A 17,418-nucleotide genomic window follows, 5' to 3' on the forward strand; every position below is an offset into this window, starting at 1 on the left:
GTATTCGTTGTCTCTTTTGAAACTCGCTAAAGGTTTCATTTTGCGACGATATTACATGTTCACAATTTATATGAGAAAAACTCGAGTGTTAACAAGAGTTTGCAATAGTATCCGATATATTTTTTGATAATTTCACTAGAATTAAAAACAACAGTTTTCTGCAATTTATACTTTACCGATTCATCATGATTCACAGGGACACTCAGAAAAATTACGAATTCATCATAAAAAAAATCTTAAGACGAGAATAAAATGTAATATATTAAAGATGCACTTGAGGATGACACGGAAACGATTCAGCAAACAAATAATTAATAAAAATGCAAGTTTTAATTAAAAAAAGGAGGCGGTCACGGCTCCGTACTTGTGCATGCGCTTTCCTTGAACCCTGAATACGCGGTGCGGCCGCACGCCCTCCCCCGTACATCGCTATTGCAATCTATAAAAGAATTGACCACCAACTCATTGTCATCTGTGTGTCAGTAGCTGCTGCAGTGCTGTGTTGTGTGCTCGTTAATTAAAAGCCAAGGTACTTGTCACTTACTATACAAGTGCGTATATGGAAACTATAATTGAAGGATTTTCTTCACTGTGAAGGATACCTCGCGCGGTCTTATTTTTAGGGTACTCCGATATTTTAGAATCTTGTCATGTGTTAATAGTATATTATTATTTACTTATTTTGTTACCTCTATAAACGCGTGTTGATCTCATCTTACTATCATTAATGTGCCTCGTGAATTTTCCGTGAAAACTCGTGTTATTTACTAGTCAATGAGTGGGACATTTAAAGCCAAATGATGTATTTGATGGCTCATTTACATTACATATTTGACACACCTAAATCCCACGTGTCATCCGAAATGATATGATTCAATAAAATGAATTATTCATCAAATACATTTTATATCACATTTGACGTCACGTGCCACATTTATTTTATGCAATTCGAATTGATACTGTAGTTTAATGTAACGGATATTATTTTTGATTTTGCCTTTTGTCATACCATCGTTCGAGTCTTGTTTAATATACGCATTCTAAGTTTTTCTATACTAAATTCATTTATGGAAAATGTGTTGGGTTTTGAAGAGAAATTATAAAAAAGTTGGCAATATAAGTGTGTATTACCAGTAAAAGTTTCCATTTTTATTCTTTCTTCAGTAGTACATATTTGTAGATCGGCGTGCATCTGTCGATAGCTCCATAGGTAGCGAAGCGAATGTTTTCTCCGCGGCAGCCGCAACCGGATCGCCAAGGAGATGGCTAGGAAATGTTGAACGAAAACCAAATAGAAATGTCTCAATTTCCGTTGGAACGCTTCTTAGCGGAATTGCAACATTTCTTTTTCAGAAAAATGTTGTACCTGAATATCTTTCGTTTATATCAATTTTAAACGAATAGCAAAATAATATTCTCGTAGACTACGTGATGTTACTTATAAATATTTTGTGAGCGTACAACCTACATGTGTTGTATGAAAATGTAGTCGTTTGTCGGCAGCGTCAGGAGGGATTTTTGGCGATTCTATCGTCGCATTTTCCGTAATCCCAATTATCCGTGCTGTCTCTAAGTTAATTAACATAGATTACGAGAATGTCGATAAACAAATACGTCTGACTCCGTTGTAAAGATAATCCGGGATCAATTACTAAACGGGTGTTTGGGACAACAGCCTTGACGTTAAAGTAACTCACTCGTTAATGTGATTCATGTGTTCTTGATGTTTAATGTGCTTGAATTAATATGGAACAAAAGAAGAGGCTTGACATTTCATTTGAAATGCTGTTTAATCTAATTAAATTTTATACAAGTTGCTACCATTGTAGTAGACCCAACAAGACGTTAAATTATACAAAATATGCAGAATCATAAATTGTAAATATCTCTCATATTTTATATGCTGCACTGAGATATTTTTATGACAATATCAATCTTCATGCAAAAACTTTAATTGGCAGATGCGTCAACAAGTTTCTATATAAGGGTTTATTGTAAGATACTTCGAAAACAGCTACCGTGCACCATAATAACCTTATAAAAAAGAATTTGAATAGCTTGTTAAACTATCCCGTGTGAGTGTCCTTTATAATCTTTCCGGAATCAATAAATATGAAACTCTTTTCAAGGCTTGCAAACAAAATGTGAGCGTATGATGTAGAATGTAGTGCACTTCTTAGGGCCAGAGATTGCAAACAAGATATGTAAAAAAACATCCTTGTTATATTAACTTGTGTGCGTTATCTTTAGTCGTTATTCGAGATATGTCTTTTGTATTCATTTACGACTTTATAATTCGCCGCTGTTTAAATCTTTTATATACTGAAACTGTTATTTTATAAATATCGTACCATAGTTTGGCTATAAAAGTGCATGTAAGTAGTATACGGTATTATTAAAGGTGCAACGATTTTGTGAATTTGTTCACAGACAATTTGAATTCTGTAGTTCTCCATGGCGTCTATATTGTTTAAAAAGTTTATACAGCCTACTATTTATCTGTGGTTTACCTACACAACTTTCCAGGCAATTTCTTCTTATAATATTTAGAGTCCATCGTAAATCGCGTAGGTACAACAAATTAGACGGATAAGCATGTGGTTAATTGTGATATAATAGGATGAATGTGACGTTAAACTCTATAATACAAGTGTACAATCTGTGATAGTCGGAACCTTTGATTAAATTGCTTAGTTTTCTAAAGAAATAACCTTTTTTTACAGAACCCAACAATGCAGACCTCCACAATTGTTGTACTCGCGTGTTTGCTCGCCGTGGTGGTGGCGCAGGCGCAGGAGCCAGCGCCGGTCGCAGACAATCTGCAGGAGGCCCTCTACGACACTCCGACCCATGACTCAAGCCCCAGGAACAAGAGAGGACTATTACTTTTAAAGAAAAAGTTAATCCTTGGTAATTACACATTTTACATTTTGAGTACTTTGGTAGAGCGACTTTCTACCACTATCGACATACTATGGAAAAATTTCTAATGAAAACCTGTAGTGCCTTTAACGGGTACCGTAGAACACAATTTTTATATACGTTTTAAATATAAAGTAGTCAATACTAGTAAAACAAAAGCACCTTATATAGGAAATCGCACTACCAGCAACAGTGCCTAACGAAACATTAATAGCTCAAACTACCAATCTGCCAACAAGCTAAACGCTTAAGATAAGCTAAAACTTATGTTGATTGATACTTTTATTCAGCTATTACTCTCTCATAATACGTCATATTTGTTTAATAACTTACGATCAATTTGTCTACTGATCATTAAGTGTGTTATGAAACATCGGATGCTGTTTAATGTCATATGTTCAACAGATTTTATTTACATAACACATCAAATATGAATAAGACAGTCTGCCTCTGTTTCTAAAAATCTCATTACAAAATTGTATATGTACTTTGATCGCTAGTCATCCAAGGAGAGTGTTAACGTATTAATCGGTGTTGCGAAAATGTAAATAATGTACGCACGTTTGATAATGTTTATATTTGATCGTTCAAGGTGTTCAAAGGTTGTTTTAGTTTACTATGTCATTGTCATTCTTCATACAGTATGAACTGTCGATGATGCTTTATGGTGTTTTTAATGAACACCATTGTAAATGCGCGACATTGAAATTCTTTATGGAAACAGTTTATAGGACCGAGGTCTTCATTCAGATAACTTTCTATCATTGAAAACTTTTCCAAATCGGATTAATAGTTTAATATACAATAGGGCACGGAAATCAAACGCTTTAATTCCAGTATGATAAACATTAAACATGCAAAGACATAGTTTAAAGTTCGTTTTAATAATTTTTGAGTCCAACAGTCTTACAAACAGACTAAAAAACAATGTGTTCGACTAGTGTTAGTTCATAGTGGGACGCATCTGTACTTATTGAATTTGTGACATTACCGAGATTGCATTCACTGACCGGGAAACGATTAGGGAGGTTAATTAATCTTCAGTTGATCACTCTGACTACTTCACTAACTAGGATAGGTTACTTACTCAATCTTCGTAGCACAATTCAATAATTATTAACTATATAAAATCATTTATTACTATTTATTAGTAAGAGTTTCGATACCTGATAAACGTGTTAAAGGAAGTATAAGGTACAAGAATAATGTGATTTTTTAATAATATATTTAAACATCAATTAATTACGTGATCAATAACCACTTGTGATAAAGAGTCAATTTATCAGTTGGAATTATGACAGACTTTTTTATTTTCTGTCACTTTATATATCGGTTAATTGACCCTTATCCATAAGTTGTGGTGGCCTTGTGTATTAGGCAGTATATTACATTTATTCTGTGATATTTGTTGTCTAATGCTTAGATGAATTCTATACTAAACTATTGTTCGTGTTCGTTTGTAAATTGACACATAATTCTCGAAACTCCATGCATTACGATGCAAAGTGTAGTATTCTATAGAAACAATGTCACATGCACTTTAAATCAGGTACAAAGTTAGAATACTAAAATTTGTGTGTGAATACTATTGTTTAGTGTACTTGTACGGAATTTGTTAGAAAATAATGTAATTGATGTAATTGCTGCTTTAGTCATCGATTGCATAATTGATGTTTAAATACTTTGACCGTGTACTCGTAGTGAGGGAATAGCGTAAATTCTCGAATCTCTTGCCTCTTAAACTAGGTATTTTTGGGATAATTCGGGAACTCAATCAGTAGAGAAACAGCTGAAATAAAACTAAAAACTTCTAACTAAAGGGATTTTAAAATGTATCCAAAATTGAGAAATATTATTAGATTTATCATGGTTTTCGAAATTGTTTTTAACCTTATATTACTTCATACGCAAAAATATTGGGTGTCCTTTACTGATTTTCATCTGGATTTTAAAACTTTCGTTCACATTTAGAGTTTCAGCATAATACCCTAACTTCGTTGGCTGACTGAACCGATATATCTGAACGTTTAGGAATATCCGTGCTCTCTCCAAGGGATTTCTGCACGGCAACAATTTGTACCACGAAAATAGAATGCTTTTTACCAAAAGCGAATCTTTTATCGTATACTGAGTAAATAGATTATATTAGTTTTCTATTGATTGGCTTCGTATTTGTTCGTAAGCCTTGAGCTCTGACTTAACATTGAGCTTGTTTAGTTATGTCAACACTCACTGTTGATCTAGAATGACAATATCGGAGGTAAACTTTATTAACCTACATCGCGTGTTTACTGAACGCAGCCTCATCCTCGTTCATTTTAAGTTAATTATGATCGTGCGTTGAGCATGACCGGATCTTTGCAGTCAAGGTCGTATATCCGATATTAGGGTTCGCATAAAAATAAAATCGAATTTGTATTTTAATTAATATACCTGCGTATGATTAAACGAAAGGTGTTTCGCCACGAATATAAGTATGCATAAAATCTTCGCGAAGGAATTTTCCTTGACGTACAAAGTTGAAATTTCCGTCCCTTGCGTATGTAAACATGTTTTGGCAAATCATTATCCTGATCGTTAGGCCGCGTTAATCCTCTGATGTATGTACCACTGAAGGCAGGATACTCGCACGCGTACTCAACATGCGATGTTGAAATATCGCCAGTGAAATCTCACAATTTGTACGCACGAGAAAATATGGATAAAATGTTTATCATGTCACCGTGATGTGGTATATTTAAAACTTTTGTTTATAACATATTAATAAAGGCGTTAAGATTAAACAAGCCAATTAATATACTAATGTAATAGACTCATCAAATCTTATTAAATATTCTTATTATTTTATTAATGAAGCCATTATGTAATGTTGATTTGTCACCAGATTATAAGCTTTTATTTTCAAATAGGTTTATAGAGCAATTACGCACTATGCACCTACACATTCGGCGAAGGCTCATAGTGTGGGCTTAGAAAGTGAAACATGTCTAATCAACTAATCAATTAGTATTAATGAATAAATCCGATTAAAGTGTCGTGTAAATGTCACACTGGAAGTAGAAGAACATTACAGACGGAGAAAAATTTCAAAATTCGCTTTATTTTAACTATAAATTAAACATTGTCTGCCTGCAACGGAAAACTGAACTTTTGCTCAATTTTTATCTATTATAAACTTAGTACTGACAGCTGGTATTTACTACTAAACTGCTGCTTTAGATGAAACATGTGAGATGTGAATCTTATCTTAACAAAAGATTATCGTCTCTAAGATATAAGATCTCTGGCTATCTCTAAAAATTCATGCAAGTATGCAATTATTTTACGAATAATGTATAAACCTTTCAATGTTTATTTCCACAGGTGCCCTGGGTCTGAAAGCAGCTAAGGTCGGAGCCGCAGCGGGAGTGGTCGGCGCCCTCGCACTTAAGGCCAAACATAAGTCAGGACATGCCCACCACACAGTACTCCACCATGGGTAACTCTTTGTGCTAACTTTCATAATGTACCGTTTAGCAAAGTATACAACTATAATACACGAACTTATTGATAGTTATGTTTACTTTTGGAACTCGACGAAATTAAACAAAAAGGAAGGTCTGGTTTTATCTAAATGAGGCATGAGACAGTATGTCATGTGCCTTTCAAGTAGTGTTTTGTGATGATGAGGAAGATAACCTAACTTACGTATTTATTGAAAGAAAATGGTTCTTTTGGGGATATTATTATGGAATCATAAAAGGATGATGATACCTAAAATATATTTTTTACTTTTGAGAATGGACGAATTTATTTTGATTATGCCGCATTAAAAACAAATCATTATGCTGTAGTAGAACAATCTTATTTTTTATTAGACTTTTGCTTGACGGTACACATACCATTGTGTATAATTAAATTAATAAACTGATCATTCGTCATTCTTCTAGCTTTGATCATCTTAGCATTTTTTGACATTTATCAGATAATCTCGATATTGTCATTCATGGAAACCACAACGACTATTTATTGCATATTATTGATTTATAGCTTATCACAATATTTATATATCACTATATATTATATGCTTTGATATGTTAATATCAATGCTGAGTTATATATAATTTTTTATACATTATATGTACATATTTCAATAATTTATGTTATAGTTTGTATCGACTTAAATAACATTGTACCGAAAATACTCGCTTTTGAATGCAATAAGCGGTTTTCAGTTTAGTAACTATCTACACTATCCAAAATTGTACTGTTTCGTTCAATCCAAAGTCCAATTACCAAAGTTTGCAAATGAGATTTCTATTTTATGTTAATTGCTTAGTCATTTGCACGTGTTCAATGTAAAGAAAAATAAGTCACCGAGGAGTGCCGACATTTTATTGCAATCGGTTTTTCCAACTTTTTGGTGTAGACAATCATCAGAATTATGTCGTAAATGTCTTACTACATGAATTTAAAGTAATGTAAGAAAAACTATAAGTCGCTACAGTATAATTTAACTGACCGGTTATAGTTATTTTATTGTTGACAATATTTCTTTTCGTATGTTGTCCATGTTAGGAAATCGGCAATATTTATCAAACAACAAAACCGATTCGACTCAGGTTCATCTACACATATTCGGTTTTGCCGCCTGGGTAGGCCGAATAATGAACCGAATATGTGTATAACAAGCCTAATATAAGTGGTATTATCTATACTAATATTATAAAGCTGAAGAGTTTGTTTGTTTGTTTGTTTGTTTGAACGCGCTAATCTCAGGAACTACTGATCCGATTTGAAAAATTCTTCAGTGTTAGATAGTCCATTTATCGGGGAAGGTTATAGGCTATATATCAGTGAAAAATGTTGCAAAAACGGGGAAAATTTTGACCCATTCTCTCTTATGTGACGCAAGCGAAGTTGCGCGAGTCAGCTAGTTCATCTATAAGCTACACCAGTTACAGCTCTATCTAGGATTCGTATTGTTAGAATGTCCGAATAGTACGATTGGGAATCATTCGGCGTAAGCATTCGATTCAGTAATTCACTTTAATAATATTCGATTCGAATTACATTCTATCTCGGTTATCGATTATCGATAATACTGGTTTTAGATAGTGTCATAATTTAGTATCGAATGAAATTAGTTTATGGCCACGTGTTGTGCATAAAATTACCATTTAGTAACCATATTTTAGCTCATTTATATAGGCGATGTAGTCTATCTACTCAACCGTATATAACAATGATAGAAAGCACAATATTTTCGTACAATTAGATTGATAATTAATATGCACACTTTTATATCATTTAATTACCTACACTGTCATTTGTTCAAATTGTGTAGGAGATCAAGTAATTAATTTTGAACGCAAACAGATTTACATAACACGACTTAGAATCGTTAGAAATAGTTTTAATAAGTCGAAAATTCTTCACTATGATAGGTACGAAAGTCTACATAATGTATGCGGATTGACACATACCTTACTAAAGACGAACCTTCAAATATTTACCTATTTCGTTAGATTTTAACTTAAGGTAAAACGTGTTCATATTTACAATATAGTTAACATCTTACAGCCATCATCCGTCCGTGCAAGTCGAAGTCCATCGGTGAGTTTCTATGACTCTTACAAATGCACGGAACTGGTTGCACCTTTTGAACACGACATGGATATCGCACAGTGTGTTGTCCGTTTTTTCTGACAAGGCTTATTTAGGAGACAATCTTGCTGTGATTTTTTTTTGTCTTAATTCGACTACATAGGGTCAGCATCTAAAATATGTACACCCTTTCATATTTTTACAAGCTTTTTAAATTTTTTCAATGAAAATTGGGAAATTACTGCTGCATATTAACTTCAAAGTAATTTTACAATCACCACATATTGTTTCTTGGCCAAAAGCAATAATTAAATTGATATCTTTATACAAGGTACGATCAAAATGTGACAGTGTAAGTATACATTTTTTGAAGCTGGCTGTACATAAGACAGATCAATGATTCATTAATCACTTAAAAAAAAATCCACAAAACCAAGATTGTTTCTCAAATGAGGCATCTATAGGAGAAGAGACTTTTATAATCTGTTTATGTTCCTTGTGCAGGCAAATACCGCTGATATACAAGTACTGAGTGCATCGTGCCATCTTCTACTTCTCTAACATTTCCATTGAATAAGAGTGAAGTTGATGTCAGTAATATTTGTTATGATTTTTGTACACCTGTAAATATTATGGCACCAGTTGAAGTTCTTCTTAGGAGTTGTAGCACTGCATGAGTATGAAAAACACTGAATTCTTTCTCGGAATCGCCTTTCATGTTACGTTTCGCAAAAAGGCACACTAATTTTATTTCATCAAAAAAGAAATAATTTATTCGATAATTAATCTATTGCCTTCTTTAAAGGCACATTTACTTTATTAAAAAAAATAGCTTTTTATTTTATGATAGTAGAACTTTCAACATGGTAGTGCACGCTTAAAAATGAAACTTAGATCACGCAAATCATTGTGCTTATTAGTGACAATATGTGGCCAATGTTGTTTATCAACGTAGTAGCACATATGACTTGGTCACTAGGTAGATAATATATGATAGATCCATCGTTTTAAAGAAAACGATTGTTTGTAGTGTCAATATTTAAATTCCCTAATTACCTAGTCTGAGTAACTAGAGAACGAAATATACCGACAAAATATAGAATAAAGAGTCAACATACATTACCATAATATCTATAATAAGTTATTCATTCAATACGAAAAATGAATGGGTAAAAACTTATTTGTTTGCACGACCACAGTAAACGAGAGTTCTTTACCGAGAGCTTATCTTTAATGAATGCCAAATTATTTGCGGTATTTCGATGACGCAAGAAATTTTATCGCCGTCCAGTTAATTAGTATAGTTTTATTTATTCGGTAAATAGTTAAACCGGTGTCATTTCCATATTTCACCATTGGCTATGTGATATATGCATACTAATGTGTCCACTGTCCACCATGCGAGCAAGCGATAGGTAAAACCAACTTGATGGAATGCGGATTCATGGTGAGTTAGAGCAAAACGCGCGTGATAAAGGAATCATTGACCTATATTGTAGTACGCACAAATGACACATGTTTATTTTAAGTTATCATTCACGTTTTCAATATCGTGACAAGCTTTTCAATAATCTGCTTTAATTATTACATTTTCCTTGTCTTTTTATTTATTTTGTTATTTTATTTTATGTGTTCGAAGGCATTTTCCATTCGTTTATGGGTTTGGAGGATATTTTTGTATTTTTATTGTATTCATCACGTCACTCATATACATTTTATGTGTCACTTTGTTCACTCTTAATGTCTGTTGTAAAGTAAATTAAAAAATATTTTACTAGTTCTTAAGTCTAAACAAATATGCTCTTCAATTGTGGAACGTTCGTCCCAAGTTCGACTCTTGGGTAAAGAAATATATTCATAAATAACACCACGAAATTGTAGTGAAATAAGACCTAATTTGATACAACATAGGTGCGTTGTTCCACCTAATTGAAAAATCAGTCATTATAAAAAAGTGTTCAGAATTTATAACTCTCTAAAAAATATTTTAAATAACATTAGTATTGATGTCATATAAGAAAATAGCACGGGAGTGTTCCACACACCCAGATTTCGATGGCAAACTTATCGCGATTTACATAGTAAAGCTATAAAGAGATCAACCCATCTTATGTAATACGACAAATTGGTATCCGACGCGGCTGTTTAAGATAATGCTGCCGAAACGGTTCAACATCTCTTTTTATAAAGATTATATGAACTTTGAGAATAGCGTATAGTACAGAAAAAACTTCGTATGAACATTGAGCCCTTCTTCTAGTAAATTTATATTTTAGTTTTTTTTTAATCAATGTTATAGAGAATTGTTTTCAAACCTCCCCTCAACCCTTTTAACCTATGTATGTATATGTAAGGCCGTAACGCAATTTTGGTTTAAAAAATACGCCAAATTAAATGAGATGTTGTCGTACCTTCTTTCGTGGCTTATTCGAGCAGGTATCAATAAATATTTTATTGCAATATTTTTTTTATAAAGTCACAGAGTCGTTACCAATATTTACATACCATTATTAATAAATTTGTATTTTGTCATTCCAGTTGGTGATTTCAGCACTTGGATTTTCTTAAACGCATGAACGTGCCTACGTTCTAAGAGAAACCAGGAGGACGTGTAATATAGTATTAACCTGTACGATTATGTTATAAGCAGACACAGAGGCTTTTATGTGATGGGTAATGTCAATACATAGCTTTAGAAAACATTTATACGTGACGATTGATACCAAATATCCCTTGCATACGATTTTAAAAGCTATTTGAACAATGCTAGCGATAATGTTTTACTATTTCATATCGTACCTCTTTAGGTGTTATTGACGATCATAAATCACAGTAAAATAATGCCTATTTGGTGGTAAACGTATTTCATTATCAATAATATAGTAGCTTTTATAAAATCGTAGATCATATGCAAGCGGCGCGAGTCCCGAGAGACGCGATACGCAAATGAAACCTGCCATGTAAATTTTATGCCCCTACGGAATCAACGCGTCGTGATAAAAGAACCGGTTTATTGTGGAGACAATCCTTGTATTTAATATCTGATTTACATGAAAACAACCACGAAACATCTTAAAAATTGCGAATTGGTTCATTTTAAACTGTCAAGAACTGATCAAATGTCTTTCAAAGTGAATGATGCTAATGACTATTACTTAAACAATAAAGTCATAAATATTCATCTAATTGAAAGGCATATTCTTGATTGGTAACCGGTAGCGCACATCGCATGGAAAATCAGGTTCAATATTATATCACAACCGTCACGTACAATTGTATTACGTATATAACTATGTATGTAAATGGCCTGTTACATAAACCTAAGAATTATTGTTAGTAAAATGTTTGACAGAATGCCATAGTAGATAGTTTTTTTAATAGGCTGTATGTTTTGTGACCTTACACACAATTGTAAAAAAAGTCAATTTGACAGGTAATTTTCCCGCGCTTTTACAATATGGTTCTTGGGTTCTAGAAAAATATATGTATCATAGTCAAATTGTAATTGTAAAATTGTGGATAAAATTATGTATAAGTACTTATGGGTTTATAGACAATATTTTTTTGGTTAACAGTAAAGTGGGCGAAAACATAAAAGCAGTGTTTGTTATAATATTTATAACATTAAATGCTGAGTAATTGTAAGTTTTTACTTCGTTGTTATGAATAAATGAAATAACTGAACTGAATTATTTAATCGATTTATTTATCCTTTTCTTCTCTCCTTTTCTCTTATTAAAATAAATGCATATCTCCTGCAATTATTTTGATTGATGGTCATGAATGAAATCACTTATGAAATAAATGCCTAATCAAGTGACAGTCACTATTATACAAGATTGACCAAATAAACATTATTTATTTTACGCAATGACGTCAGAAATCACATAAAACACCTAATCATTGATTTACACACCATACTTAGTAAGTATTAAATTTCACACAAAATTATTACGCACACAAAGTTGTCACCACAACACAAATTGATAGAAATTGTGTAAAAATTCAATTCATTTTAAAATATACCTAAACTGCTACGTCGTTACACGTAAAACTCTATCATTTTAACAGGTGTGTATTTATCATATTATTATAAGTTAGCATACGGTACATAAGTATCATATACATGATTTATAAACGTGTATCTATTAATTAAATAGGATGTGATAGAAAGGCCAATGTCCGGGAGATATTTTATAGGAATGTTTGCTATCTGTATGGAATTTTTGATTTAATTTATGCAGTTGTTTATGGAGATTAAACTTCATCAAAATGCTAAAATTATCACACTACAAAATTTGTTCATTAGAGCCAATGTATTAATGAAAACATATTAGAGGTATACCATAAATGTTAAAACCCTTCAGAAAATCTTATAGCAAAGATTTCATTGCGTACAATGTGCATTCACAGAATTGTTTTTAAATCTTTGCAATCCACGCATTGGAACGTAAATATGTACAAATAAAAGGTGTAATAGTCTAAACGTATATTGAAGTCAGCTTTCAAGCAGGTATAAATATAATTTCAATGTATTCCTGCGTAATTGATCGAATTTTAGATTTATATTTAGCAACCGGGTGAGAAGCGTACCTTTAAATCCTAAAATATACTGATCGACGGGTAAACCCGCCTCTAGTGACAGGTCAAAGGCAGCTTCACCAACGTTTTCGACAAGTCGTTGACACTCGGAAATAGCCAGTTCTCGAATCAAAACAGGTAGAATTTGTCTTTCAGATTATATAAATATTTTATGGGCTGATGAATCTTTTTAGCTTGTCCTTTAATGATGTCATCTCTTAATTTATTAATAGCTCACAACTGGATTCCATTTTTTAAAGCCCCTTACGGTTAAAGCTGAATTAATACGTGTTTTATTGGTGTATTACAATCCTTTATCTAATTTCTCATACGTTTTTAAAATGTCTCCAGTTTGTAGCTATCAATTATATATTTATGGTCAGTTTATTATTATCTTGGGCTACAAGTTGCGGTGACTTTGGGTAACTGTACTTTTGTACTGTTAAATAATTCGTCAGCAAAGTTCGAGCTTAGGTCAAGTTAGTGACAGTTAACGGTAGACAATCTTAATTAATTATCAGGGTTTTTTACATAATAATAAATGATCGCGAACTTGAATGACCTGTATTGATTTCATTCAATAAGCAATATACTATTACTAAGCCTAATAATAAAATTAAATGTTCTCAGAACCTCAACTCATACATGATTCTTTTTCATTTGTTTAAAAATTAAAACCTCATAATGCATCATTTTTGATTCCTTTTACAACAACATGCATTAAACAACGAGAACATTTAAAAGATATTTATTCTACAAAAGCTTGCCAATCGTTCACGTTCGTAAAGCTGTGCACTAAATAGATAACGTATTTCTTTCCGCGAGCGTCTTGCACTTGTTCAGAATGTTCAACATAACATATTACCCACTACCCACTATCTTGCAATGCACGAAGCTGCGAGTTGCATGCCTATCCTAATCCCTCAGTCGATTTGCGAGAATCGGATCAGTTAAACCGGCACATTGTATGTTTTTCATCCATCCTCAGTTCCGCATGAAAAATATTCGGTCTCTCCTACAAAATATGGTTTCGCTTCTCAATTTTTCAGCACGAATATACTGTTGGTGCAAGCCTTGTGTTCCTTCGTTTTTATGGAGCGCAATGTATTTAGAATGAAAGCTGTGTACACATGTTATTTTTTATCAAGATAATCCGATGCTGCGTCGTGCTTGTCTTGGGAAAGCGCATACAAGATAAAACTGTTTTGTAAAGAACGTTATAGAATAAAATGTGCTGTTTTGTCCTGTGCAACGAGTTAATGTAGCGTATATCGGAATATTTATGTTACATCTGTTATTTAGTTTGTCGAAATCTAAATTATAGCGCCGAATTATGAAGAGAGCAAAGGGTTTTGATAATATTTCAAAATATACCATAATAGACTAGACAATAAAAGGCCCCATTAAAATTATTTATTGATCAGCTAAATTCAATTCGATGAAACTCACCCTAACGCGTGTATTGTTCACTTAATACGGTATTATTATAATTAAATGATCCTCGTTGTGGCTTAAACTCTAACATTTGCCGATGATTTAACATTTGTACACTATTCATGACAAAACCACACGATATTAACTGCAGTTCAGAATATTTGGACTTTCAGTTAAGTGGCATTAGACGTAAACTAGTTGTGTTATTATTAGTATAGTTGTTTATAATTTCGTGAAATTACAAGTTAAAAATGTTTTAATAGAATCATTACTTTTCTTTTAGTTTACACCAATATTCTCGCAGTATAATACTGCAAGCTGCTGATGGCATGGTCAAATTTCAGTTACCTGCATCAATGTAGTAGTCAAAGGTACAAAGACTTCTAAGACCTGTGAAATGCTTGATCAAAACGAATGTTATATGTCATGTGTCACTGTATGTCTTCAAAAGACATTTGTTTCGAAGTTTGCATTAAACAATCGGCAACTTAAAAATATTTGTAAATACAAGTTGGAGCGGAACTGTCTGTCGGTTTTAACTCTGGTTTGACCCAGTACTGCTTATAATGGTTACAAATAACAGGATTAATTAATTACAATCCTATTACATCGTAAGTACGAGCATCCTCTGGAATTGCATTAAATCATGATAAACGTTGGCTGTTGTCACCCGCTATGGATTTACTTTACCTACATGTCAGTGACCATAAAAAAAACACCCTATATTTCATTGTAATTGATTTATTGGCCGTGTCAGCGATGTGAACATAATCTTTATTTGATTGGATGAAATCCGCTTTTTGGCTTAAAACTCTATATTATATGAATGCAATAAAAAGTTTAATGTAATGGAATATATTCGTATTCGGCGTATTAATTAATATTGTCATTTTATTTTAAACGAATTATTTGACTGAAAATCGATCATAACCAATCTGATCAAAATAATTTTATCAGAAATAAATGATTTACCTGCTTTTTGTGATTACATTTTATTTAATTTTAATGACCTTTTTACAAAAAAATATAAATTTTCTTGTATGCAGACCCTCTCATCACACGCTTGTCAGTGTAGGGTCATGGACCCTAAGACACGTAGTGCATTGATAATTGTCTTGACGAATTTTCAAAAATCACTAAACGTGACTTGTATTAGACACCTTTTTTCCCCTGTGAGTAACTTTTTATCATTGGCAAGTGCAGCAGGCCCATTAGTGGTTAAATCTGTGTACCAAATATTTCTCGTGGTGCAGTGATTGGGAGCCTCACTAGTTCAATTGGGGAGACAATTTCCATTCAAATAATTAATCGTGCAGCGCAGAAGTTCAACGGTTCTGTTGGCTTTTTTGTCGTTGTTATAATAGTATGAGCACTATATCCGCACCAAAAAGCTTTTAGTCGAAGAGTTTCCTTATAAAAATAAACACTCTTTTTGGAAATCATGTCACCTCTCAAGGCGACCTTGCTAATCTTATTTACCATTTAGCCAGCTGATAAAACAGGTGCTCTGTATGTTCGCAATTTCCTCAAAAACTTCGAGATTAGCATACCAAAATTAGGTAATTCAATTTTGTATACAAAACTACATACATTATTATGTAAAGTATGTGTAAAAAACCGCAACCTTCCTGTTTAGGTCGTTCACTTTAGCGTGAAATGTTTGAAGTCAAACAAGCATTGCGTGAGCCTCGCGGAACTGTGGCGACAAAAATTTTGTTTGAACTTGCTCCTAGGTATGTTCGCTTGACGACAAGATTCAAAGTATTGTGTGACAGATCAATGTATGGTGTATTTGCTATCGAGATACGTAGAGCATGTCGGAACAAAGTTCGTAAAATACGAAAAGTGGCCTCTTGCCAATTTGTTTGGTATGTACTTGAGTACATAAGTAGGCCTATGGTGAAAATTAGGATATTGTAGAGACGAATTCCCGTGAACAAATACTAACAAGGGTCTAGTTTAAAATACATAAGTAGTTGTTTTGGGCCAATCTGTCTTCTGTGTATGTCTATTTGCCGACATATGTTATGTTTTAGAAGTCCAATGTAACATTAAACTCAATGAAAAGGAAAAACAAAAATGTTAATTTATTATAACGTTTTGTCTTAGTTACCAAAACTACATGTTTATTTTATTTTATTAGAGTTCTAACACAAAGCATAGTTGGAATGCTTTCAATTTGCCGAAGTTAATGACGCATAGGCATACTATGCTAGGATTTAGTGCACTTAATTAAGGCTATTGATTAATTAATAATTAAATCATAGTATCTTATAACAGAGTAAGTGAATTTATAAAAAAAATGCTTCGGCAGTCCATTAAATATGCCTACTATGTAATTTGATATTAAAGGGAGATTTTATCTATCTGGGGGCACGGAAGTGCCCCCGCAAGTCGAGCAAAAAAAAAGCGGCACGGCCGTAACATCCTTTTCTCGAAGCAATTCGGGCTATTTTTGACACCCCTATAATTTCGTTGTGGATAAAACAAGAAGCCTGGATTTTCAGCAACTAATCAGTCATTGTATAAACACGGTATATTTAAAATTTCAGTCAATTTGAACCAGTAGTTTAAGAATGACAACTTGTTAAAATTTTGAATTTTGTCACTCACTGATTCACTGACTCACTGACTCACCGATCATCAAAAGTCTAAGGTACTTCTAGCAGACTTAGAAGCTTCAAATTTAGAATACAAATAGGGTTTAGTGTCTTAATCATGGGAAAATTTTTATATTTTCTAATTTCGGTCCAGTTTTCTAAATACACCAACTGCAACAATAACTTTGTAATCCCATATAAATGTATAAGATTTCAAGGTTACATTTGCAGTTAATGAATTATTATTACTGTAGAAAATAAAATAAATAGGTGTAAATAGGTACCTACTATATGA

At 32.8% G+C, this 17,418-nt stretch overlaps 1 protein-coding gene across 3 annotated transcripts; it reads left to right on the forward strand.

The window, feature by feature from the left end:
- Positions 1–368: 368 nt before the first annotated feature.
- LOC142975360 (uncharacterized) lies at positions 369–12,197 on the forward strand. 3 transcript variants are annotated; one of them, XM_076118152.1, is made up of 6 exons: positions 369–529; positions 2,724–2,910; positions 6,286–6,400; positions 8,485–8,517; positions 9,013–9,098; positions 11,047–12,197. In XM_076118152.1, exons 2-5 carry the CDS (start codon positions 2,733–2,735, stop codon positions 9,038–9,040), a joined length of 354 nt encoding a protein of 117 aa, XP_075974267.1. In that variant the 5' UTR covers positions 369–529; positions 2,724–2,732; the 3' UTR covers positions 9,041–9,098; positions 11,047–12,197. The 3 variants fall into 3 exon arrangements, with proteins under 3 accessions (XP_075974267.1, XP_075974275.1, XP_075974283.1); XM_076118160.1 differs by lacking the exon at positions 9,013–9,098; XM_076118168.1 differs by lacking the exons at positions 8,485–8,517; positions 9,013–9,098.
- The last annotated feature ends 5,221 nt before the right edge of the window (positions 12,198–17,418 follow it).

The sequence above is a fragment of the Anticarsia gemmatalis genome, chromosome 1 (assembly GCF_050436995.1).
Source record: "Anticarsia gemmatalis isolate Benzon Research Colony breed Stoneville strain chromosome 1, ilAntGemm2 primary, whole genome shotgun sequence".
NCBI lineage: Eukaryota > Metazoa > Arthropoda > Insecta > Lepidoptera > Erebidae > Anticarsia > Anticarsia gemmatalis.

Coding starts and splice junctions, on each gene's coding strand:
- LOC142975360 (XM_076118152.1), top strand. CDS start 2,733: ATGCAGACCTCCACAATTGTTGTACTCGCGTGTTTGCTCGCCGTGGTG. Junction 6,401..8,484: donor CACACAGTACTCCACCATGG/GTAACTCTTTGT, acceptor AACATCTTACAG/CCATCATCCGTCCGTGCAAG. Junction 8,518..9,012: donor GTGCAAGTCGAAGTCCATCG/GTGAGTTTCTAT, acceptor TTCCTTGTGCAG/GCAAATACCGCTGATATACA.